General features: G+C 37.1%; 1 protein-coding gene across 21 annotated transcripts in view; it reads right to left on the bottom strand.

Annotated features, from left to right (window-relative positions):
- The window catches only part of CREM (cAMP responsive element modulator), a 71450-nt gene that overhangs the window by 39350 nt on the left and 6018 nt on the right, over positions 1–26082 (bottom strand). For 10 of the 21 annotated variants that reach the window (XM_082739725.1, XM_082739724.1, XM_082739723.1 and 7 more), the window contains exons 2-3: positions 22260–22356; positions 13808–13931 (exon numbers count right to left, since the gene is read on the bottom strand). In XM_082739725.1, the coding sequence (XP_082595851.1) occupies positions 13808–13931; positions 22260–22303 (168 nt within the window). In that variant the 5' untranslated portion in view covers positions 22304–22356. Of the gene's footprint in view, positions 1–866; positions 1102–13807; positions 13932–22255; positions 22357–26082 lie in introns of those variants that run through there. The other 11 variants (XM_082739734.1, XM_082739735.1, XM_082739730.1 and 8 more) reach the window with 4 other exon arrangements.

Genomic DNA, 26082 nt, shown 5'->3' on the forward strand with positions numbered 1-26082 from the left:
TTCTCCCACTCCTAACCACTCATACTCTCTTTCTCACTATTTCTTTTGCTATCTGTGTCTCTCTCTCAAGTAAATAAATAAATAAAATCTTAAAAAAAAATTCTCATAAACATCAAATTTTCATTCTAAGACTTAATATACAAAAAATATCACAAAAGCAGGTCATACTTATGAATTAACTCATTCTTTTATTCTCTCAACAAATATTTATCAGGAGCCTGCTGTGTGTGCCAGTCTAGACAGTAGGGACATAGCAATGAACAAGAAAAGTTTCTGCTCTCCTCCATCAGAAAGATACAGAAAACTGAAGACAAATACAACATTTTTTATTGGTGTTAAATTTTTTTTTAATTTTTTTTTTTAAAGATTTTATTTATTTATTTGACAGAGGTCACAAGTAGGCAAGAGAGGCAGGCAGGGAGAGAGAGGAGGAAGCAGGCTCTCGGCGGAGCAGAGAGCCCGACGCGGGGCTCGATCCCAGGACCCCGAGATCATGACCTGAGCTGAAGGCAGAGGCTTTAACCCACTGAGCCACCCAGGCGCCCCTGGTGTTAAATTCTTAAAAGAAAAATGAAGGTAAGGAATCAGAGTTACAGGCAGGGGTAGTGTGGAAGGAGGCTAATCAAAATATACCTGTTGTGGAAAGCTTCTCAGAGGAGGGAACATTTGCATAAAAAGCCTAAATGAAGAGAGGGAGAAGACCAGAGGAAGATCTAGGAGTATATTCATCACTTTCTAACAATCATGTAGGCAGCTACTTAAAAACATAAATAAAAACGGGTGTATTTTATATTCCATAATTTTTATACCTCTTTTTATGAGGCTCTAAAAGTGCGTAGAATGAACTCATAATAGACATGATTTACCTTTTCTTCCAGATCCCCTGAATAATCCTCTTCCACAGGATGCCTGAAACATAGATTATGCTGGTGCCACCACATCCACCAACAACCCCACTATAGGCAGTAGTTAATCTGAAGTTAGATGATGCAATTGACAGCCTTACTTGGCTTTGCAATTAAAAAAAAATCCTTATAATGACACTTGTAACTGGGAAAACCTCACAATGTTGTAACATGGCACTTGATTAGCACCTAGTAGACTACCTCCAGTCTGTAGCCAGGTTCCCTTATGATGGGGTTTATGATGTCACAATACAGCTGCAAATGTCACAGAGCTACTGGGCCTGCATTCAAGACAGTTAATAAAGGATGAAAAAATGTGAATTCACAATATAGCAGATTTCACTATCAATTCTGCTCCTGAGAAATAAAATCTATACCTTGTCTATTTTATTTTTAAAGGACTACAATTGAAACCCACTATTACAAGCATGAAGTTGGAAAATTATCTTGATTTCTGTGTATTAAGACACGATTCTTCAAAATCTGTTTCTTCTATAAGGAAAAGAAAGTATTTACAGAATATTTCAAATATTTTTAAGGTTGAAAACAGGAAAATAATGAGAACACTTGAATATAGATGTAAAATATTTCATTTTATTTTTTTTTAAAGTTGTGCTTAATTGCACTAAATAGAGAGAACACAAAATGAAAAATGTAGAGTTGGTCTCATTTTAGGGTCTTTCTTTCCACTGCAGTTTTTTTTTTTTTTTTAAGTGTGGCTAACAGATTGCAAAATTCAGTACAGTTAAATTTTACTTAATTTTATGGGCACCTGGGTGGCTCAGTGGGTTAAGCATCTGCCTTCAGGTCATGTCATGATCCTGGGGTCCTGGGATCAAGAACCATGTCAGGCACCTGGCTCAGAAGGAAGTCTGCTTCTCCCTCCCTTTCTCCCTCTGACCCTCCCCCTGTTCACACTCTCTTGCTCTCTCTCAAATAAATAAATTATAAAAAAATTTTTTTTTACCTAATTTATCTTGAGAATTTCAGGTGAAACTATTTATTGATAACAGAGTTAACCACATAAGACTCATATTTGTATATCTACCATGTTAAAATTCTAAAGAGAATTACATGGGAATGCTGTTGCCTCACATGCTTTTTGTATGTGTAGAGCATAAACAAATGCCATCTGAAATCTATAATCCAAATAAAATGAGAAGGGGAGAGTAGATCACTGTTTCTGGTATTATAAATATAAATGGCTGAATATTAAGTCTTTTAAAAAAAATTTTCCCCTTGTGGGGCATGTGGGTGGCTCAGTTGGTTAAGTGTCTGCCTTCAGCTCAGGTAATGATCCTGGGATACTGGGATCAAGGCTCACATCGGGCTCCTTGCTCATAGGGGAGTCTGTTTCTCCCTCTCCCCCTTTGCCCCTCCCCTCACTCAGGCTCGCTCTCTCTCATGCTTGCTCAAATAAATAAAATATTTTTAAAAATTCTCCCTTGAAAGCAAAGCGAATATCAAAATTAAATCATGCTTAATTATACAGTCTATTTTCATTACATTTCCAATAAGCAGTGATGATCTTTTGAGGATAAATTATAATTAGGGATCCATTAACTTTTGAAAAACAATGCTCTAGCTGATTTGTTTTTCCTACCTAATCTATAGAGTATCTTTAGTTTTCTATTTGTAGCAGTAGGAGTATCATTTTATATTCTAACCAATATGTTTCACTTATCATATTTTAAAAGCATTATGAAAATGAATATTACCTTTGTAGCAGTTAAAATTCTTTTAACTCCAGAACTTTTAAATATCAATCCTATAGTTGCCTTCAGTAAGACTGAAACTAAAATTGATCATAATCACTAGTCAGATGCAAGTAATAAGTGTACATAATGAAGTTTCGGTGAGATAGGAGCCCAAAAGAACATATACCCAGTAGACATCTTGTAAGAACAAATAGTAAACTATTGTAAGAACAAATAATAAAACTATTCTTAACAATAATGTAGATCATTTCTAATAATTGATAAGAAATATATATGTCAAAAGCCAGATACCACAAAATGAATGCCTAAAACCACTTATTACCCAAACTTCATATTAATCTTTATTTCCAAACAAAAAACTCTTTATAAGAATGTCTATGAAGCAAATTTTAATTCACTTGAATTATTTTATTTGTTCTATCAATAACTTTGTGTAAGTCCTACAAAGTACTGAACTGGCAAAAACAAAAATACCAAAAACCCTTAAGAACTATTTTAGTAGAGGCATCTGGCTGGCTCATGTGGAAGATTGTAGGACTCTTGATCTTGGAGTGGATTTGAGGTTCACATTCGGTATGCAAATTAGTTAAAAAATAAAGAGGGGCGCCTGGGAGGCTCAATGGGTTAAGCCTCTGCCTTCGGCTCAAGTCATGATCCCAGGGTCCTGGAATCGAGTCCTGCATCAGGCTCTCTGCTCAGCAGGGAGCCTGCTTTCCCCCTCTCTCTTTCTGCCTACTTGTAAGCTCTCTCTGTCAAATAAGTAAATCTTAAAATAAATAAATAAATAAATTTCTTAAAAAATATTAATAGTAAATAAAATGTAGTATATACATACAAAGGAATATTATTCAGCCTCACAAAAGAAAAAAATTCCCACCACAGAGTATGACACAGATAAACCTTGAGGGCCTTATGCTAAGTGAAATAATCTAGTCACAAAAAGATAAATACTGATGCATCCACTCATATCAAGTATCTAAAAGTAGTTAAGCTCACAGAAACAGAAGGTAGAATGGTAGTTATCAGGGCTGAAGGCAGGGGTATTAAGAAAGTTTTTGTTTAATGGATATAGAACTTTAGATTTACAAGATGAAAATGTTCTGGAGGTCTGTTTCACAACACTGTACTACTAACACCACTAAACTGTACACTTAAACTGGTCAGGATTGCAGATTGTATGTATTTTCTTACCACACATAAAAAATAACAACTCTGGCCCCATATCTAGTGGATATAACAAGTAACTGGCTTCTTGCCAGGAAAAGACTCAATAAATTGATTTTACCAAAGGCAATGGGACTGATTTCTTCATCATCTCATAAAACTTAAGTTGAAAGCTCTGGGTGCTATCATACTCTCGGCCCCAGAGTGATGGTTCAACACACAGAATAGTTACTGATGCCAGAAATTATATGGAAACAATTACTAATACATCAAAATGGATAAAATTTACATTCTCTAATGCTCTTCACATATCCCAGATCAGAAACAGAGTTGGGATCTAAATATAGAACTATCTTAATCTGCCACTGAAGAATGAAGGAGTAACAATATACAGTACATGTTAACATGTACTGCATAGTTCTGCTTATGTGTCTATACAAACACACACACACATATATATAATATATATGTGTACATATACAATAACAATATATAACCTATTTTTATTATTAAATTCAATTGTTATGGAATTTCCAAGGCAATGCCCTCTATATGGTCCAGTTCAACACTGAGTACCCTATGTATTACATAGGTTGTATTACTCTACAATAAAGAGTAGAGAGCTTGATTAAATCTAAAGCCAGATAGCCTGGGTTCTAATTTTGGCCTTGCCTCTTACTAGCTGTGTGACCTAAGACAAGTTATTCATTCAGTCTCTCTATACCTTATTTTCCACCACTGCTAGGCGGAATGAAAGCAGTATCTTTCTATAAAATTGTTGTGAGTCAAAGGCCTGGCACAGACTGAGTTCAATACCCATTTTTGTTATTCTTATTATTGTTGCATTTAAATAATTTAGTCAAGAATTTGGAACTTAAACAATTTACAAGTATTAATCCTATGATCTGGAAGGTTAAAATACTTTTCCAGCACCTGGGTGGCTCAGCGGGTTAAGCCTCTGCCTTCGGCTCAGGTCACGATCTAAGGGTCCTGGGATAGAGTCCTGCATCAGCTCTCTGCTCAGCAGGAAGCCTGATTCCCCCCTCTCTCTATGCAGACCTCTCTGCCTACTTGTGATCTCTCTCTCTCTCTGTGTCAAATAAATAAATTTTTAAAATTAAAAAAATAATAATAATAAAATACTTTTCAGGGGTGCCTGGGTGGCTCAGTGGGTTAAAGCCTCTGCCTTCGGCTCAGGTCATGATCCCAGGGTCCTTGGATCGAGCCCCGCATTGGACTCTCTGCTTGGCGGAGAGCCTGCTTCCTCCTCTCTCTCTCTCTCTGCCTGCCTCTCTGCCTACTTGTGATCTCTGTCTGTCAAATAAATAAAATCTTAAAAAAAAAAAAAAAGTCAAAATCTGAAGCAGTGACAAAACATGGCTAGACTAAATTGCATCCTTAAGTTTTTTCAGTTTCAGTCCAAAGGTCAGAATTCATACACAAGCTAGTCTAAGAATTAAGCACCTAAAAAAGCATTATAATGAAACCTGGTCTTAATATGAAATGTAAAATCTAGTAATAGATTATATTTTAGATTTTCAGACATAAAATGGCTTAAAGAAACTCCTGCAATATTTAAAAATCCCTTTAAAAGAAATCCAGGGGTGCCTGGGTGGCTCAGTGGGTTAAAGCCTCTGCCTTCAGCTCAGGTCATGATCCCAGTGTCCTGGGATGGAGCCCCGGCATAGCAGGGAGCCTGCTTCCTCCTCTCTCCCTGGCATAGCAGGGAGCCTGCTTCCTCCTCTCTCTCTGTCTGCCTGTCTGTGATCTCTGTCTGTCAAATAAATAAACAAAATCTTTTTAAAAATAAATAAATAAATAAATAAATAAAAGAAATCCAAAGTATAAAAATTTAGGAGCATAAAATATGCCATTTAAAGTAAGTTCGTGGCATCATATCAGAATGTTGCTTATAAAACAACTACAAATTTTTTAAGATTTTATTTTTTTAATTTATTCATAACAGAGGGAGGGAGGTAGAGGGAGAAGCAGGTTCCCTGCAGAGCAGGATGCCCCATGGCATATAGGATGACTAATTAATTGAACATGTACTGCGACCTTTCTTTTTTCCCAGTAAAGATGAGAGGTATGGGGGCCTGGGTGGCTCAGTGGGTTAAGCCTCTCTGCCTTCTGCTCAGGTCATGGTCTCAGGATCCTGGGATGGGGCTCTCTGCTTGGTGCTCAACTGACTGAGTTACCCAGGTACCCAGCCCAGTAGCTTTCCTTTTCAACACCCTCTGAAGGTCTATTTAAGCATAGTAAGTAGAGTTATATTACTTTCAAATGAATTCCTAATACAACATACTTTTAAAACAACATAAGCCACTTCCTCTTGAAGCCTAATTGCAACCACTGGCCTAACTGCTACCATTCTAATCATTTGAGGCAAGTTAGTAGAATGATAAAAGCAAACAATTATTGCACATTCCAAGCACTGTACTTGCACTTCATACTTCATCTCCTTCATCTTAATCTATGAAAATCAAAGAATTCAGGCAATTAAGTATTAACTTAAAACAATATATAAACATTAGGAAAATAATTTTGAGGGAAACTGGGGGGCTCAGTCAGTTGGCCAGCTGATTCTTGGTTTTAGCTCCAGTTGTGATTTCAGTGTGGTGGGATCGGGCCCCATGTCAGGCTCCATGACTAGCTAGGAATCTGCTTGGGGTTCATTCTCTCTCCCTCTCCCTCTGCCCCCCTACTCACGCTCTCTTTCTCTCTAAAATAAATAAACCTTTAAAAAAAATAATTTTGTGTCTTTAGTGTTAAAATATAGTACAAAAAATACTTAAAATTTTAAGTAAACAAACTACATTTAATTCAAACTGTGTATATGTATGTATACATTGACTCTTTTTCCTTACACCAAGTAAAAGCAGTAAATAAGCCCTTAAAAAAGGGAAAACTAGAAAGTTCTAAGGACGCAAGGAGACCAACTTACACCAGCAATACCTATCACGATGTATTAACATATCAGATACCAAATACATAAAGGTATTTATTATCTGCCAAAATAGAAGTTTACTGCTATATAGAACATATTTTTTTCCTGAACTATTTCTGCTTGCATCATCTTTATCTGATAGTGTGTCTACCTAATACATTCACTACCATAAACAGGCTTTTCTCTCCCATGTCTTTTTGGAGAACCACTAGAGATTTTTCTCTGCCAGGACTCAAAAAACTCTCATTTCTGAAGAACACTATTAAGATGTCATAGTAATTAATCAATAGAGTGAAAATTTCTAAAAGCCTCTGTGTTTTGTAATTCCTTTAATAAATGTAATTCTTTTAACATAACAGTCTGGGGTTTACCAAGCTTGCAGTAACTTTAAATATTAAAATCAGGCAAAGTAAAATAACCTCTGAATACTATTCAAAGTAGAACCTACAAAAATTCACACTTTTTCTTCAAACTTCAATGTCTACTCCCTTCGTCGTTCTTTTTTCATTATTGTGGTAAATAATGTAGAATAAAATTTACCATCTTAACCATCTTTAATTTATATAGTTCAGTAGTAAGTATATTCACAGTTGTGAAACAGATTATTCAGAACATTTTCATCTTGCAAATATGAAATTCTATACCCCTTAAACAACAGCTTCCCTATAAACCTTTCCCTACTTTACTACAAAAAAGAAATCATAAAGAAAAGGGTAAAAAGAGTAACTATGTTTATACTCAGTTGTTCTCCCATTATTGCTTGTGACAAATCACCTCTCTCTATGAAGAACTTGGAACATCAAACAAAAAGTATCCAAACCCGGGCGCCTGGGTGGCTCAGTGGGTTAAGCCGCTGCCTTCGGGTCATGATCTCAGGGTCCTGGGATCAAGGCCCGCATCGGGCTCTCTGCTCAGCGGGGAGCCTGCTTCCCTCTCTCTCTCTGCCTGCCTCTCTGTCTACTTGTGATCTCTCTCTGTCAAATAAATAAATAATATCTTAAAAAAAAAAAAAAGTATCCAAACCCCATTGAAAGTTATTATAAATGACAGAAAATCTTTAACAATCTCTCCAACACTAAAACTAATTTGTATGTATTTTTCTGATTTTAAGTATAAAAACAAAATCTTTTTCTGAAAATTGGCTGATTCCTTTATATCTGCTTAAATTATCTTTGAAATATCAAATTTTATTCAAAGTATTATCACTAAGATGAAAATAGGGGGCATTCTAAAGCTAAAATATAACCTTTAAAGAAATGTGTTATCACATACAAAATTACAAAATACAAGTACAGATATATAACAAATTCTTGTTCAAACTGAACAAAATAATCTCTGCTATTAGCAGTTCACCAACTACTTTTATGTCCCTCATACCCTGAATCACCTTCAAGAAAATGAGTTACATTTTAAAACAGTATATTTCCTTGAATTAGTTGATTAAAGAACATCATACAACACAGAGTTAGCATTTACTGAAAAAAATTCAGTTTTACTTTTTCTTCCAACTTTTGCTCATTTTTAGAGAGAATTCTAGGTGAAGTAAAACATTATATAAAAAAATTAAAGCAATGAAAAAGAGCCAGAGGAAGGAATACAAAAAAATAAGGAGCAATAGAAAGTCAATACTGAAATGAAAAATTTTTACCTCAAAATTTTAAGAACATTTTTCTCTTTCTGCAAAAGTCACTCAAGTAAGGGAATTAGCATGTTGAAATAAAAAACAAGATTCAATTGAACACTAAGCTTAAATTATATCTACTTAGCTGGCAGTAGATATACCAGATCAACATAACACAATGCAGACCATTTTTAATATACAAATATGATGTTGCTGGACCCGTTATCAATAGCAAATGTTGCATTTTTGTTTTGTTTTCTGATAGCCATCCACATCCTTCCTGGTCCTACTTAGGACCAAGAAGATGGATTTTTGGCACAGGCCAAAATGGAATTTTGGCACAAAGTAATGAGAAACGTCATTCTAATTTCCCACCAGATTGAAACAGAAAACATACAACTCATACATTAAAATGTATCCTTTGTTAAATCATTCCTACTTCATTCCCTCACTGCATGCCAAGGCTGGCTTTATTCTGAGGCGCTCCTTTACATACTATTTGCATTTAGAACAGACGCATAAAAAAGGAGATTAGCAGAGTATAATCCTTGAACAACATTCCCAAGTAGTTTTCTCTGCTCCCTATAATCTCATTTCCAAAACCACACAGGTCTGTGGGAAGATTAACGTTTATATTAGAACAAATTCTCTTGAGGCACTGTGCTGACCCTGATAATCTCCAGAGCTTCCTTCAAGCTCTAGGACTCCCTGCTTTTGCTTCTTTCACCTTTGCTGACACCTAGAGAACTGGTCATTTATAAAAAAGAGTTATTTAGCTTTGAGAGGTGAGGTGCCCACAGGCTTCAGCAGCAGCTACTTGGCATGAAACTTTGGAAAGCTGTTTTTTTTTTTTTTTTTTTAAGATTTTATTTATTTATTTGACAGACAGAGATCACAGGTAGGCAGAGAGGCAGGCAGGGGGGCGGGGGGAAGCAGGCTCCCCGCCGAGCAGAGAGCCCGATGTGGGTCTTGATCCCAGGACCCTGGGATCATGACCTGAGCTGAAGGCAGAGGCTGTAACCCACTGAGCCACCCAGGTGCCCCTGGAAAGCTGGTTTTAAAGCACATCCTTTCCAGTGGCTCCATGAGGATTACTTTGCCTATCCAGATCTTCTGGAGACATTGACAACTCCCAAGGGACTTCCAACAAGAAAAATTCAGGGTGTCCTTACTCTTACTTTCAGAGTAGATTACACATTTGTGAAATAAATGGGGAAATGTGAACAAGAAGTGCATATCATTGTAAGGAATTATGCTTCATTTTATTAGATATGACAGTGACATTTGGTTACATAAAAAAATGTCCATAATCTTTTACAAGTTACATACCCAGAAGTAAGTAGGAGTAAAATGACAGGTCTGAGATCTGCAGAGTTGCTTAAAATACTTTAACAAACAGAAAAAAAAGAAGATAGATGAGGCTACAAAATCTTAGTAATTATCAAGTTTATGTATACATAAATTTATATCCATAGCATTATCCTACCTTGTACATGTTTGAAATCTTACATTATAAAAGAAATTTTAGGGTGCCTGGGTGGCTCAATGGGTTAAAGCCACTGCCTTTGGCTCAGGTCATGATCCCAGGGTCCTGGGATCCAGCCTCACATCAGGCTCTCTGCTCAACAGGGAGTCTGCTTCTCCCTCTGCCTGCCTCTCTGCCTAAATTGTGATCTCTGTCAAATAAATAAAATCTTTAAAAAAAAAAAAAATGAAAGAAAAGAAAGTTTAATTACCCATTTAAGAATTATATTATTTCCAGAGGATATGTGGCTATTTAAAACTACTTGCATATAACTCACATATATGTGTGTGTGTGTGTGTGTGTGTATATATATATATATATTTTTTTTTGCTTTCACCATTTTGGCTTTTGGACAAGGTTTCCTTCTGGCTTGGTTATTTAAAATAAACTCTCCAACTTATTACCAATTGTTTTTCCAGGGGCACGGGGGAATAGAAACTAGTCTTACATAGCAATATATATACTTAACAAACAAGAAAGCAGCTTCAATTAAAAATAAATCAACATAAAAAATATCTCAAGCAAGAAGAAAGCCAAGTCACGATTTAACCTCAACTATCTGCCACCCTCAGGATCTGTTTAAGGCAAATCCTGCTTTCAGCTCTTTGACATTATCACCACTGTGACTTCTATTTACTTTTGACTGCAGGTAGAAGGGAAAGATTCCATTTATATCTGGGAAGTTATAAAACAGAATAACTGGAAACTTAAAACTCTAGCCTCTCTTGGTGCACACGGAGGTCTGAGGGCCAAGAGCAGCCTTGAGTTGTCAGATTTTCCTGAATGTGATGGATTTTCAGAGTAACCCTGATAGGGGGAAGCTTTAGAAAGTCCATGGTGCTCAAAACTACTACTCTCAAATGACCAGATGCAAAGGATGAAACTGACTGAATCTTTTTGTCACACCTTTTGTGCCCACACTAGTTAATAATAATTTGACCATGTAAAAAGGAAATTAAGTGTTATAAAGTCCTACCTATACCAAACCATCCTTTCTGAAAAAAATGAAACAAGTATCAAGTATACTAGGACATCAGGAATTATTCAAAAGAGTCACTTTTAGCATAAATTATAGGTTTTTTTTAAATTTCTTTTCAGTGTAACAGAATTCATTGTTCATGCACCACACCCAGTGCTCCATGCAATACATGCCTTCCATAATACCCACCACCAGCTACATTATAGGTTTAATAAAGATTTCAATCTGATTTCCTAATGCTTTTATCACATAATATCACATCATAACAAATACTCACAATTTAACAGCTTCAGGCATCATAAGAACCTAACCGTTTAGAATCTAATTAAGTTTAGAAAATTTTGACTGCTAAGAATTTGTCCTAATTTTTCAAAAAATCATGATCCGTGCATGGCACAGAGGATAACTCTTAGTTAACCAAAGTAATCAATGTATCAGCACACAGATTACTTCTTAATCTCTCAACATTCCTAATATGTGAAAGACAAAAACCACTGTTTATCCTTTGATCAGATCCTTAAGATATATAGAAAATAAATACCATAGCAAATCCATGAGCTTGCTCTCCAGATTTAGTAAATACCAACATTGAATTTGAGATTTTTAAAGAAGAAAGCTTTATAAATGCAAACCACAGGTTTTTTCCTAGATCTGATTCAGCCTTCTCATGTCTCTCTCTCCTTCCACTTTCCTCAAAACACTTCTCTTTGCCACACTCCTGTCCTCACCCCTTTGTTTCACAGACTCATCTTTCTCTATTATTTCACAGAAAAATTTCTTGAAGAATCTATCCTTCCAATTTCTACCTCCTCTCCCTCTTACTTCTTCTCCTAGCTATGAAAACCTAGTTTCTATTCACTGGACTCCTATTCAATTCCAAACGCTCATAAATCAGAGGTTATTTTTCAAACTTCATATTACTGGAACTCTTTAGTAACTTCTGACTGACGCTCACAGAGCTGGTTGTCAGCTAAAGTCCTCAGGATTGCAAATTATCATTTTTAAACAATGGAGATATATTGTTTTGACTGTGCAGGCCCAGAAGAGGGAGAGAAAGCTATGTGAAGGTCAGTGAGCCAGGACCTAAAAGGAGGGGAATGGACGCAAAAGGAAGATTTGCTTTCAACTACCACTGCAGCAAAGAAGGGCAGAATTAAAGATCAGGAATCAGAGTGATAAAAACTCTAGAAGATGGCAAATTTATAAAAAAAGATATGTGTATTGTATTCTTTTCATAAGACCCTAAGACTAAAACACATATACCCAAAATCTCTGGATGTTAAGATTATGGGTAGTTTTTATTTTCTTCTTTATAATAATACATATTTTGTAATTTTCTACAATGAGCATACATTCTTTTAATAAGAAAAAGGCTGCTCTCCTCACCCCTTTAAATAGCAAAAGATCTGCATGCCTGCATTCTAGGGTAACAAAGAAGGGTGTTGCCAGGGAGATGCAGCTCCACAGAATACTTGTGAGAAAACCCTCAGGGAGCTCTTATGAGGAAAGAAAAGCAGGCTGGGTGTTTGGGGCCAGTCTTGGGAAAGAAGAGACCTCATAGGAACCTGTCTGGCTTAAGACAACCCAGGAAGAACCTGGACCTCCAGTCAGCCATATGAGTCCTCTCTCTCCTCCCTTCAAGATGCTGTGAAAATCTCATGACTGCACTGTATCCCACACTACTGTGACTCCATACAAAAGGTTTCTCCACAACTGGCTGGTTGACTTCCAATCCAACCCCCTATATAGTCCACACAAATATTAGTGTTCTAAACACAGGGAACACTGTGCTTCAAGAATATTTAGTATCCAGGACACTCTACAGTCTCAAATGTATACAATCTCTGCTTACATTAACCAGCACGACTTCCCAGCCCAGATGTTGGGCTCCAGTTAGCCCCTCTACCCATAGTTTCCGGACAGTCTGGCTTTGTGCCTCTGCACACTCTTTTCCCTGGCCTAGAATATGCTTCCCTATCCTTGTCCACGTGGTAAACTCCTATTGATCTTTTATATCTAGTTCAAAAGCAACTCCTCCATAAAGTACTCCTGGTCACCTGGCTGCTCCCTCCTAACGTTTTATAGCACTTCTTATACTGTTGGAGCTATCATCCAAGTACCTACCTTCCCTACTAAACCATGAGATATTTAAGACCAAAAACTACATTTCTCCATGTATCTAAATAGTGCTGAGAGCCAGTAGGTACTCAAAAAATACGTGACAAACTAAATAAAAGAATGTTTTTGGGGCGCCTGGGTGGCTCAGTGGGTTAAGCCTCTGCCTTTGGCTCGGGTCATGATCTCAGGGTCCTGGGATCAAGTCCCGCATCAGGCTCTCTGCTCGGCGGGGAGCCTGCTTCCCTCTCTCTCTCTTTCTCTGCCTGCCTCTCCATCTACTTGTGATTTCTCTCTGTCAAATAAATAAAATCTTAAAAAAAAAAATGAATGTGTTTGCTTTTACTACATATTTTTATATATATCTCAGAAATGGGTTTTAAGAGCTGAAAATCAGGCACTAACTCATACTGGTGGTCTCTAAATGAAACCAATTCAAAAAGACCTAGCTAAAAAGGAAGCAAAGCTCAAACCAAATATATACTAGGCAAATGTAAGATTTCTGTAGTATTTCCAGCTGAGAAGTTAAGACTATACCAACTTGGAATTACCAACCTTCTGAAACAGTAATTTGAGGGTTACATATGTGGGCAGGTTTTTTGTTTTTCCTTTTGCATAGCAGTGGTAGTGGAGGGAGCACTGCAAAGTGTCCGTTACGAGGCAAAGTAACTCAAATACATATCGTCTCTCTGAAATCAAATCAGTAAGAATGGCTGATAACCAGGGAACAGTGTAAACTTAAGATCAACTTCAAGAAAACAGAATCTGCACATGCTTATTTCCACAGAGTTTCCCTTTCATCAGTGCCTGCCTATTGCCTACATTAAATTTACCTGAGCTAAAGTAGGGATTGAATTTTGACCAGTCTGGGTCTGCATATGAGCAGATTCGCTCTCAGCCACAGAATCTGTTACACTTCCATCCTGCTGAGATTCAATTGTTTCCATGGTCATTTGTCTGAAAAAGCAATAAAAAAGGAAAAAGTATTAAGGCCCTATCAGAAAGATTTCTCTGCTTTTACTTAGCTTTCTGATATTCATTTCTGTCATCAATTGTACCACCTTATTTTTCAAGAAATGGGTTCAGTGGTAGAGGTCTAAGTCTCCAAACTAACTCTGCTCACGGGATATGAACATTACCATTGCAGGAAGCACTGTAAAATGTTTTATGGGAGTTAACTTATTACAAAAAATGTTAATCTTATAATAAAAAGTCTCCTTGATAATTATTTTAAGCCCTCCAGTATAAATGAGTGAAAAAAGCAGACTTTCTATTTTACCTTAAGTATAAATATTCTATGACTCTCAAAACCTAAGGTACATGCTTCATAATATATAGTATCAGAGAATTTCCCCACAGTCTAAATTAAATGCATTATAATATAAAGATGTGCCTAGCTTTGACAGCACTAACCAGTTTCTGATAAACAAGCCTCTCAAATGGAATCATGCAGAGCTGAGCACATGTCCTACAGCTTCCCATTTCATTAAAGAGAAGAATCTAATTTTTCCAGAAAAACTTTTTTTTTTGTCTATGATAATCAATTTAATAATTTTTATTTCCATATAGACGATAAACCACTGTGATAAATTTTATCCTACTAGAAGAAATACAAACCACAAACAAAATAAACAAAATCAAATATTGAAAACTTACAGGAACTATTCTGTTACACATCTTTTCAACTGTCAATGATACAATGTGTTTCTCTCTTTAGTAGTCTAATTATATAGCCAAAAAGTATGCAAGCTACTTAGAACTTTGAATTAAAATATCCAAATCCTTTTTCCAGATTTAGTGACCAGATTCTGCACTCTTTGATCCATCTTGTACTTTACTATCTTCTTTTGCATTTCAATAGTCATTACCTGAATCCAAGCCTTCCATTCTCAAACCCATCTTTACTGCTTTTAAGTTACTTCTCACTACTGAAAAGCATCAAAACTTCTAACTAAACATGACAATTTAGAGCAACTATAAAAGACAAAAATCCGGACTACTATGAAAAAATGTCTTTCCCTTACTATTCCCCAGTTCCTTTATTTCTTATTTTCTAGAACAGCCTAGGCAAGTACAGATCACCTGCATAACCTGCCAATTCTGGCTCTATGTTTGCTTATGTGAATAGTTCCCAAAGAGAATACCTCAGAACATTTAGTTCTACAGGATATGAAAAGGTATTATCTGAAAATGAGGGTGGGGGAAACACTTAGTGAAAAAGTTCTGTATGTCTGGGGTTAAAGGTTTTCTTTGCCGCAGAACTTCTCAGAAGCTGAATATGCTAGTGTGCCTTCAGAAAGTGGAAGGTGGGATGCCTGGGTGGCTCAGTTGGTTGGACGACTGCCTTCGGCTCAGGTCATGATCCCGGAGTCCCAGGATCGAATCCCACATCGGGCTCCCAGCTCCATGGGGAGTCTGCTTCTCCCTCTGACCTTCTCTGCGCTCATGCTCTCTCTCACTGTCTCTCTCTCTCAAATAAATAAATAAAATCTTTAAAAAAAAAAAAAAAAAAAGAAAGTGGAAGGTGCAGATCCAATAGGCCGCATTTTCCAAAAGCATCTGACCACCAAAAACTCTTTTCCACAAGGCATGTCCTAAAGGTAGTGTTCTGAAAACAACTTGAGAAATGTCTTATGCTATGTCTTACACCTTTTAAAGAACTTGAATCTCAACTCAAACACTATATGCTAGAAGACCTTCCTCACTAAACCATTCATTTTAGAAACATTTACTTAGCACCATCTACATGACTGGCTCCGAAAACACAAAAGTGGGTAAACTGCACCCCTTGCCCTGAAGGAATTTATTGATTAATTGGTCCTTGGACAACCTCTATCAGAAGTAACTAACATACTTATTGGGTAAGTAGAGGAGCAGATTCCTAGGCTCAACCCCAAATCTACAGAATCAAACTTCCTGGGGCATCTAAGAGATTCTGATGCATATTAAAATTTAGGAAAAATTTAGCTTATTGGTAAATTCTATCAGGTAGACTCATAAGTCACTTTTTAAATTGTGTAAAGGATGTTATGCACAAAATACTTTGGGAAGCATAGGAAGCAATGATTATATCTGCCTGAGAATGGGGCCATATAAACATATACTGAACAATGAGAAGAATTTCACCAGGTAGAAGAGGAAAAAGAGAACTATGAGAGGAAGGAAAGTACAGAGTATGGTTGGGAAATAGAATAACAGATTGTAGTAGATAATCTAGGTGCCAGGGAACCTATTTAGATTCAGTGAGGAGGAGGCAAAAATAGGACTGGCAGAAGTAGGGCTAGAGAGGTCAGATGGAACCAGAGAGAGAATACTTTTTAAAACTCTAGAGAGAGGGCACCTGGGTGGTTCAGTTGGTTGGGCATCTGACTCTTGGTTTTAGCTCTGGTCATGATCTCAGGGTCCTGAGATCGAGCCCTACATCTTCAATCTACATACGCCAGCTTCTCCAACCCTATATGTAGATGCTCCCAAGTCTGTACTTGTCTACACTCCCCTCCTATGAAGCATCTCAATCTAGTTTTCAGATGCCTGTCCCTTCCCTTCCATTTCTTCTTCTATTCGAGAGCATCACTACCCACTTAAGCACTGCAGTGACAAGCTACAAGCGTGTATGTGAGTTGGTACTAGATTAATGACAAAAACCCACAGAGCTAAGTATCAGCCAAATCAGGATGCCATGAGGCCTGGAAATGGGAAGAAAGGCAGATATGGAAGATCCGTGGCCACCCTTATTCATCCTTCCTGTCACATGTGGCATCATCTACTATAAACTCCTATCCCAACATTGGACTAAGCTGCCGAGCTGCTACTCTTCATGATTGCTGCTGTCCATTGTAAACACTTGGCCTTCCTGTAAGCCATGACCAAACTGTGATGCCCCCTGACCCATGCCTCAATCACATCCATTAACACCTCACATTTCTACCTCCCCAGTCACTGTCAAAGATGTAAGCTCCTCCTGTACTTCACTATCCCTCTCATAACTAGTGCTTCCTTTCCCCCCGTAATTCAGTTGCTTACTCCTAACTCCTATTCTCCTTCCAAGCCCTTGCAATGTGCTATCTGGAACTCCCACCCCTCACCCCAGCCTCTTAACAGACAGCAGCTTGTCTTCCCATACCTAATTAGAATTCCCACTAGTATTTGTCAGCTGTTCCTCCTCTGTGCCTTTGCAGAAAGGTGTACCATCCTATATTCACTCACATGACAATCATTTTCCACTTACATCCAGGATGTAAACTGAAGACTTTGGCACTTGAGTTAAAAGATTTCCTCTCTGGAGCACCTGAGTGGCTCAGTCAGTTAAGCACGTGACTCTTGATTTTGGCTCAGGTCATGATTTCAGGGTTGTGAGACTGAGCCTGCATTGGGCTCCACCCTCAGCAGGGAGTCTACTTGAGATTCTCTCCCTGTTTCTCTCCTCAAGCGGGCAGCAATCTTCCCTAGTGAATTTACTCTTCCATTCTCTATGACTCTTTCAAAGTTTCCTCCCTCTTCTCAAATCTCCAAGCTTACCTAACTACCCTACACACAGTGTGAAGACTTGCCTCCTGCTTAGATGAGAACTCCCTCAATTTCCTGCCACAAAATCGGCAAACCTATTTACACCTATACTCACCATTTTACCTTGCCTCCTGCCTCCCAACTCTTAAGTTCTTTAATCTGTGCTTTGGACCCTCTTCAAGGGAACTATTATCAATTACCTTCACCCCTTTCCAATGGTTCCTCTTATCAAGATTTAAACAGGTTTAAGTCTCCTCCATCTCAAACACACACACACACACACACACACACACCACACACTTGCTGAACCAGAAATCTTTTTCTAGCTACTGTCTTGAACCTCTCTTCTTCCTTTCACTGCTAAACTACATTAAAGAATTACCAACATTATATCCATTTCTTTACTCCCACCTATTCCTAGACAACCCTAAACTGGCTTCTGCTTCACTAAACTTCTCTAGTAAAGGTAACCCATCTGTCACTAAATGTAAGTTCATTTTAAGTCCTATCTGGCTTAATCCCTCAGCAGTATTCAAAACTGTTGGCATCTTCCTTTTTGATGTCATCATATTGCAGTTTCTGCTCTCATCCCATTCTCCGACAACTCCTCCACAAGCTCCTTTGCTAATTCCTTCTCTTACTCAATGTCAACCTTCATATTGCATGTCTTCAGGGATCTGTTTAGTTTTCTCACCTCACTCTTAAATCTCCCTTTGTGTACTGTCATCATTTCACCAGCTTCAGGCTTACACTCTCAAATCTAGATCTCTAGCCCAGAGGTTTCTCTTGAATTCCAAAACCATATATTCAAATGCCTATCTATTATCTCCAAATAGGTATCCTACAGGTACCTCAAACTCAATGAGTCCAAAACTAATCTCTTCCTCCTCCACAAATGTGTTTCTTAACCTCAGGAAATGCAGCTCTGGCGTCCATCAAGTGACAACCTGGGTGTTACCTCTAACACCCTCTCCCATTCATTCCCTACAGCCTCATTACCAAGTGGAAAGACCCTTCCTACTAAAGAACAAGTTAGTCCCCTTCTTTACCACTACTCAATCTCCCTATTCCAATCCATACTAACAGCTCTTTCTCAAGTTTACACATCTGCTTAAAACATTTCTCTGCTTAAAACTCTTCAGTAGCCCTATATTGACCATAGGATAAAATTCAAACTTCTTACAATAATAATAACCACAACAACCATTTTTTGGTGCTTACCATGTGGTAAAAGCCTACTGGCTTTAATCCTTAACATTTTTATAAGATCAGGATAGTTAGTTCTTCTTTTAGGGATAATAAAATAGATAATGACAAAGAAACATAAGAGGTTAAGAACTTAATCTTACCACCAATCTGATCTGTTCAGAGTGGCATAGCCAGGTTTTGAACTAAGGTCTTTTTCCAAAGTCCATATTCTCAATTACCAAACCAAACTGCCATTCAATCTCTATCACAACGTGACCCCATTTTACTTTTATGGCCTCATTTCCAGTCACTCCATTCTTCCCACATTCTGCATTCTGGCCTCCTCATAGCCATTTCTTTCAAATACACATCCTATTTCCCTAGTTCTAATCTTTAATATCTGTTCTTCTCTCTTCCTGAACTGCCCTTCACCCCTTCTTTGTCCAACAGGCAAATTCCTACCAGTTTTTCAAGGCCTGGCTGAAGGACACCATCTTTCAAAAGCCTATTCTAACAGCCTTGGACAGAATTAGTTATTCTGTTCTGAGTTCCCAAAGCATTTTATGCAATACTTCCATTATAACACTTGTCTAGCATATAATACATTTATTCACAAAGTACCAACACTAGTATAAGCAACTCCAGGACAGAGATTACACCTTATATTTCAATGTATTCCCAGTGCCTAGTACAGAATCTACTATAATTGTTAAATAAACCAACTGATCAACTATTCGGGAAGACTATGCAACTGTCAGATGTTACTAAAAATGATAAAAAATAAGGTTTAGAGAGATTGATTTTCTAAAAGGCACATAATAGATAGCAGACAGTGAATAAGAGGTCTTGTGAACTCCAGGGTTCCTTCCACAGCCAGTGTCCCAAGTATTCCAATTTAGACAGCATTTTACAATAAAGATGCGTTTTTGAGTATGCTGTAACTATTGTTACAATCTTCATCCAGATATACTTTATCTTCCACACTAGGATGTAGGGATTCTAATTTTATACAATTTCTATTCTTTTAGCATGCCTAGTATAGTGACCAATACATATCACTTGGTAAAAGTTTGATACTAAAAAAAAAAAAAAAAAAAGTTTGATACTAAAATCAATTTATTTGAGGGGCGGTGAAGCACACAAGCTCTTGATCTCAAGCTCTTGAGTGTGAGCCCCATGTTGGGTGCAAAGATTACTTAAAAAAAAAAGAAGAAGAAGAATATTTTTTTAAAATAACAAATCAGGGCGCCTGGGTGGCTCAGTGGGTTAAAGCCTCTGCCTTCGGCTCAGGTTATGATCCCAGGGTCCTGGGATGGAGTCCTGCATCGGGCTCTCTGCTCAGTGGGGAGCCTGCTTCCTCCTCTCTCTCTGTCTACCTCTCTGCCTACTTGTGATCTCTGTAAAAAAAAAAAAAAAAAATCTTTAAAAAAAAAATAAAATAAAATAAAAATTAAAATAACAAATAAAATAAAATCATTTGAAGGTAAAAATCATCTACAGAAAAGTAAAGCCAGTGCTATCTATTTAAAATATATACCCTATCATTTTCAAGCCTGTTTATTTTACTGATCAATATCCAACTGCTCTCTAGTACAACCTCTAGTACAACCTCCTAAATCCACTAAAAACCAGCCCTAGGGCACGACTCAGAGAAGAAGATTCAACTAAGAATTACATGTTCAACATGGGTCAATCGCTATAGTAGGCATTTTCAAACAGTATTTCAACAGGACATATACTACCCAGAACTCAGGGTAAATGATATACATATAACACTAACACCTGTAAATCAGCCTCAGTTATACCAGACAGAATTCATTTATAAAGTATAAGAGTAAAATCCATTATAATCCTTCATTGTTCACTATATATCTTATAGTTAAAATTGAAGAGATGTATTCAAGAATATGTTCCCCCCAAATCTCACTTTCTAAATCAAATGTTAAACCAGTTGTACTGAAGTTAGTTATTGATAAATTGAACAATATTTTAATCTTAAACAATAACCCTTATTAGAAAGACCAGTCAGTAATCACAAGTTATAAAATATTTAAAAATACATACAAGATGAAGCAATAAAAGAAAAACAAAAACAAAAAGTCCATTAAGTACTATAAACTAACAGCAAGCAAAGTACTGGCAAATACTTGGTTCCACAATTCTGAAAAACAGATAGACTGCTAAAATGGGCATATTTAAACTTATAAATGATTAATAGTAGTAGCAATATTCTTTTCTTATGAAGGTTAAATATTTCTTCTGAAATCTTCTTTATATATATATATATATTTAGCAAACCATCTTCTTTGATAGAAAAATAAATATTATCCCAATATGTTCTAAATATATTAGGATTCAGTTTAATAAATGTTGAGATAGCTATGTTTTAAAATAACAGGATCCATCCATTAGCACAATTTTCAAAGACTAAGTTAAACTACTTTTAGAAGGGTAGAACTGTATTTGTTTGCTTACTCTGTTATTTTCTAGAACTTTAATAGAATGTCTACATAATACTGCAATAACTCCTCCAAACACTTGTACAACAGTACCATACTGTTTATGCAGTACAACACAACAGGTAGACAATCTATTATATACCTTCAAGAAATAAATACAAAGGTATATTCATAAAATTATATTCACAATTATAGAAATACTGAGACAACTAATGACCAGAGTTATTTAGGCATCCTGTGTGTCAAGATCAAACAAGATACAGAACTAGAAGAAAAAATTAGAAGAAAACAGAAAAACATTTTAAAGGATTGCTACTACTGGTACCTAGGAAAGTGTTCTTAAAAGGCAAGAGAAAACAAATAGGAAAGGAAATACAGACCAAATCTATCTAAACAAAAAACAAAGGCTGTTTCCTAATTATAATTAAAATGTTCATTTAACTAACAAACTTCTAAAATCTTAGTTGTATCCTATTTGCAAAGACAAACTACACTGCAAAGCAACTATATTTGCCCTTGTAAAACTTTAAAAATAGAATCCAGCTAAAAAAGGAAAAAATATTAGTTGTTTCTATTATTTATAAATAGTTTTATCAAAAAAGTCATAGAAAATTTATTTTCTTTTTAAAGCTAGGTCCAACTGATAAACCAGAATGTCTCTGAAAGTAGCCACAAGAAAACCTGAAAAGTTCTATCTGGATTTTTGTAAAAAAATTGATAAAATTGTACTGTTTTATATTAGGAACAAGCATAGCTTAAAGGCAAGGAAGGAAGAGAACTAAAACTCTGTCCATATCCTTATGTATGGTCTCCTTTCTAAATGAAAAGACCAGCAGGCAACACAAGCTAAATGTAAATGCCCACTTCTCCCCTCCATTGCCTCACAAGTACAGGGTAGAAAATGAACACTTCAGCTGAATGGCTGACCACTCTGGGTGGTACATTATATCATACAGGGTACATTATATCATATTTTCTTAGTATCATATATATATATACATACACACATTTATATACATTCATGGATACATGTTTACATATATATACATCATTCACTTATCCATGTATCTCCACTTAAGAGTTTAACTCTCTGAGCAGAACTTTCAAAAGAACAGAAGATATACCCACCTACCTTAGATTTGTCTTAATATATTTTTTCCTGCCACATTTGCTCATTATTAAGACATCTGTAATCAATGCTTTGTTCCTTCTCTGTTTTCTTCTTTATCCTGCAGTAAAAAATTGAATTGGGAGATCATAAATTTCATTTAAAAAAAAAAAAAAAAACTTCAAAATAAATAAATAAATAAATAAAATAAAAACTGCATCAGAAGCATACCCCCCAGAATACCCTAATTTCTATAAAACTGAAAAAACAGACTAGAGGGGCGCCTGGGTGGCTCAGTGGGTTAAGCCGCTGCCTTCGGCTCAGGTCATGATCTCAGGGTCCTGGGATCGAGTCCCGCATCGGGTTCTCTGCTCAGCAGGGAGCCTGCTTCCCTCTCACTCTCTCTCTCTGCCTACTTGTGATCTCTGTCTGTCAAATAAATAAATAAAATCTTAAAAAAAAAAAAAAAAAGCCTCTGCCTTTGGCTCAGGTCATGATCTCGGAGTCCTGGGATCGAGCCCCACATCGGGCTCTCTGCTCAGCGGGGAGCCTGTTTCGTCCTCTCTCTCTGCCTGCCTCTCTGCCTACTTGTAATCTCTGTCTGTCAAATAAATAAATAAAATCTTAAAAAAAATTAAACAAACAAACAAACAAACAAACAAAAAACACAGACTAGAAAGCTGGAAACTCTGTATTTTTTTCAAAATTATTTCTTTTCAATTTTCTTATCATCTAAGAAAAAAATTCAAAAAAACGTAAATCATGTGCTATTTATCAGGTTATTTCCTACTGAAGAGAAAGCAGTGCTGTCTGAATCATTTAATACACACTACATATAGCTCACAATATCAGCTCCATTTTAAAAATAACAATCACTTAATAAATGAGTGAATTTATCATTTCTTTTACCATTTTCTTAAACTTCATTCCACTACAACAAATTTATCAACCATTTTTTATTTACCTTAAATTCAAAACTGGCTTTTGTCAGAGAATTTTAACTCCAAACAAAATATTAAGTTTCTTTAAAATCTCCACCAACAGTCTATAGTACACTTAAAAAGCTGTTTTAGACACTCTAGTAATTAAACCCCATTTTTCACTAAGATCTTTTAAAAGTACTTATTTGACAAGCTGAATCAAGTAAAATTGGCAAAGAAAAAAGAAAAAGAAACTGAAGCCCTTAATTTACTGTAGACGTGGAAAGGACAAATGTGTGCAGCCCTAAGTGTCTTCTATGGTATCTGCCAGCAATGCTGGTGCTTAGCCACAGACATACTGCTTTCAGGGTTCCCTCCTAAGTGGCCCCTCTAAAACGGTGTCATACCATCCTAGTCATTTTAAAACTGAGCCAGCAGGTTTGCCTAAGGACACTAGGACAATGATTATAGCTACTGTCTGTACCCCCCATCCTCCAGCATGGGAATAACAGGAGATGATAGGACATTTGAACCAGGCTACCTACTATATGAACAAAAAGGATGGTGCCATTCATTTGGATTAAACCTTATTCTGTTATATTCTTTTGGTGTTTTACATTGGGACATCTTATCTTCCATAAACATTGCATAGCCTAGAGGGCAGGGACCAGCATAGACGAGACAGATAACAAAATGTCCCCGCTCTGCAGGAGATTGCAATTTAATGAGAGAGACAGATATTTAAACAAAGAACATTGACTATATTATTTGAATAATAGTGATCATGGCACCACATAAAGAGAAGTTAACTGCTAATTTCTATATTTCTCTTGGAAATACCTTTTTTTGGTTTATTTTTTGAATGAGTAATACATTCTTATGGTGCAGAATTCAAAAAGCAGCAAAAGGTATTCACTGAAGTGCAGGAACAGCTACCTACTTGGTCTTCCCAGAGGCAATCAGCATTGAAGAAAGTACCAGCTTCCAGCCACCACAGCCACAAGATGTCAAAAAGGGAAAAATGACTAGTCTCATGCCAGAATGATGACCATCAGACAAAACTGACTCTGACTCAGGCTTATCAAAGCATGATTTCATCCCAACTACTCTCTAAGAAGTCATCATAACTGATTGCCTGCTTGCCAAATCTAAAAGAATGCTTTCTAGTCCAATCTTCCTTATATCCCTACAGCATTTCCCAATTTCCAAATTTTCTGCTGCTCTTTGGAACACCGTGTTCACTTCTCTTCCAAATTACCCAGTCCTTTGTCTTCAGTCTTCTTCGCCTTCTCTTTAAAGATTTTTATTTTTTATTTTTTTAATTTATTTGACAGAGATCACAAGGAGGGCAGAGAGGCAGGCAGAGAAAGGAGGAAGCAGGCTCCCCGCCGAGCAGAGGGCCCGATGTGGGGCTCAATGTGGGGCTCGATCCCAGGACCCTGAGATCATGACCTTAGCTGAAGGCAGAGGCTTAACCCACTGAGCCACCCAGGTGCCCCCTCTGCCTGCTCTTTATTTTTTTTAAAGTTTTTATTTATTTATTTGACAGAGAGAAATCACAAGTAGACGGACAAGCAGGCAGAGAGAGAGAGAGAGGGAAGCAGGCTCCCCGCTGAGCAGAGAGCCCGATGCGGGACCCGATCGCAGGACCCCGAGATCATGACCTGAGCCGAAGACAGCAGCCCAACCCACTGAGCTACCCAGGCGCCCCTCTGCCTGCTCTTTAAAGGCTGGTATTCCCAGGCTGGCTGGCACAAAAGTCTCCCCCAACACAGGCTCCCTAGACTACTTGATCCTCTCTCAGTCTCAGATCTCTTCTGCAGTCTAGACTACTCTCTCCTGAGCTCCCGCCCACATGCATCTGCCCACTGGTTTGCTCACAGACCCTCAAGCCCCAAATGTTCCAATCTAATCTCAATGCCCTCACTCTGCATCTCTCCTCTTGCTGTACTCTTCTCCCAGTGAGTGACATCAACACTGACTCAGCCACCCCATCTGGGAGTTCTCCTCTCCTTTCATTACGTACTTCCCATGTCCTCAATTTCTGAGGAGGCAGACTGGTTTATTGGTAGCAATAGTGTGTAGTATAGAAACACTGGCACTGGAAGCTGATCTCGGTGTCACCCTGCTCTGAGTTCTATGGTTTATTGGCTATATGACCTCAGATAATTATAAAATTTTCCAAGCATTCTTTCCTGTCAAATGGAGATCTTTTTGTGAGGATAAAATGTAATAATAAACATAAAATGTCTAACTGTGTTTGGAATATAAGCAAGGACCACTACCAAACTCAGCCTCAATAATTTTATCTCGTATCTCTCCACTCTGCTCCATTCTCTCCCTCATTTCTGACACTGCCTTAGTTCTGAAACTGATTATTTGACATGATTAAAGCAATAACTACCTCTCCATAAAGCAATTTGTCTCTCCCTGTAATAACTTCACCTCACTCAAACCTCTCTCTCAAAGCCTCTTAATCTACTCCACTAGACCACAACACTCTATTCAAAAATGCAAATCCAAACACGTTAATTTATTTCCTTATTCAAAATCCTCCAGTAGACCCCCTGCTTTAATAAACAGTCAAAGTTATGAGGTACTTTGTAGAGGCTTAATAAAGTTTGTTGTAAAAGCCTTCAATTTTAAGATATACCAATCCTTTCCATTAATTTTCCAGGTTCAAAATTACCTTGTGTGGATTTGTAAAGCAGGAGACCCAATTTTACTAAAGTATAAACTGTGCATACTTTGAAAAACTTGGCTGCTTTTTATACTATTGATCTCATCTCAAATCTGATTTTACTATTCTAGAACATGCTACTCTTTGGTAGACAAGGATTGACTTAGGGTCCTCCACTTCCACATACACAAACACCTGAATGCTTAAGAGCTCAAATGTCCTAATGTGTTCTCATACGGAGATGATA

This window comes from Mustela nivalis, assembly GCF_964662115.1.
Source record: "Mustela nivalis genome assembly, chromosome: 7".
NCBI lineage: Eukaryota > Metazoa > Chordata > Mammalia > Carnivora > Mustelidae > Mustela > Mustela nivalis.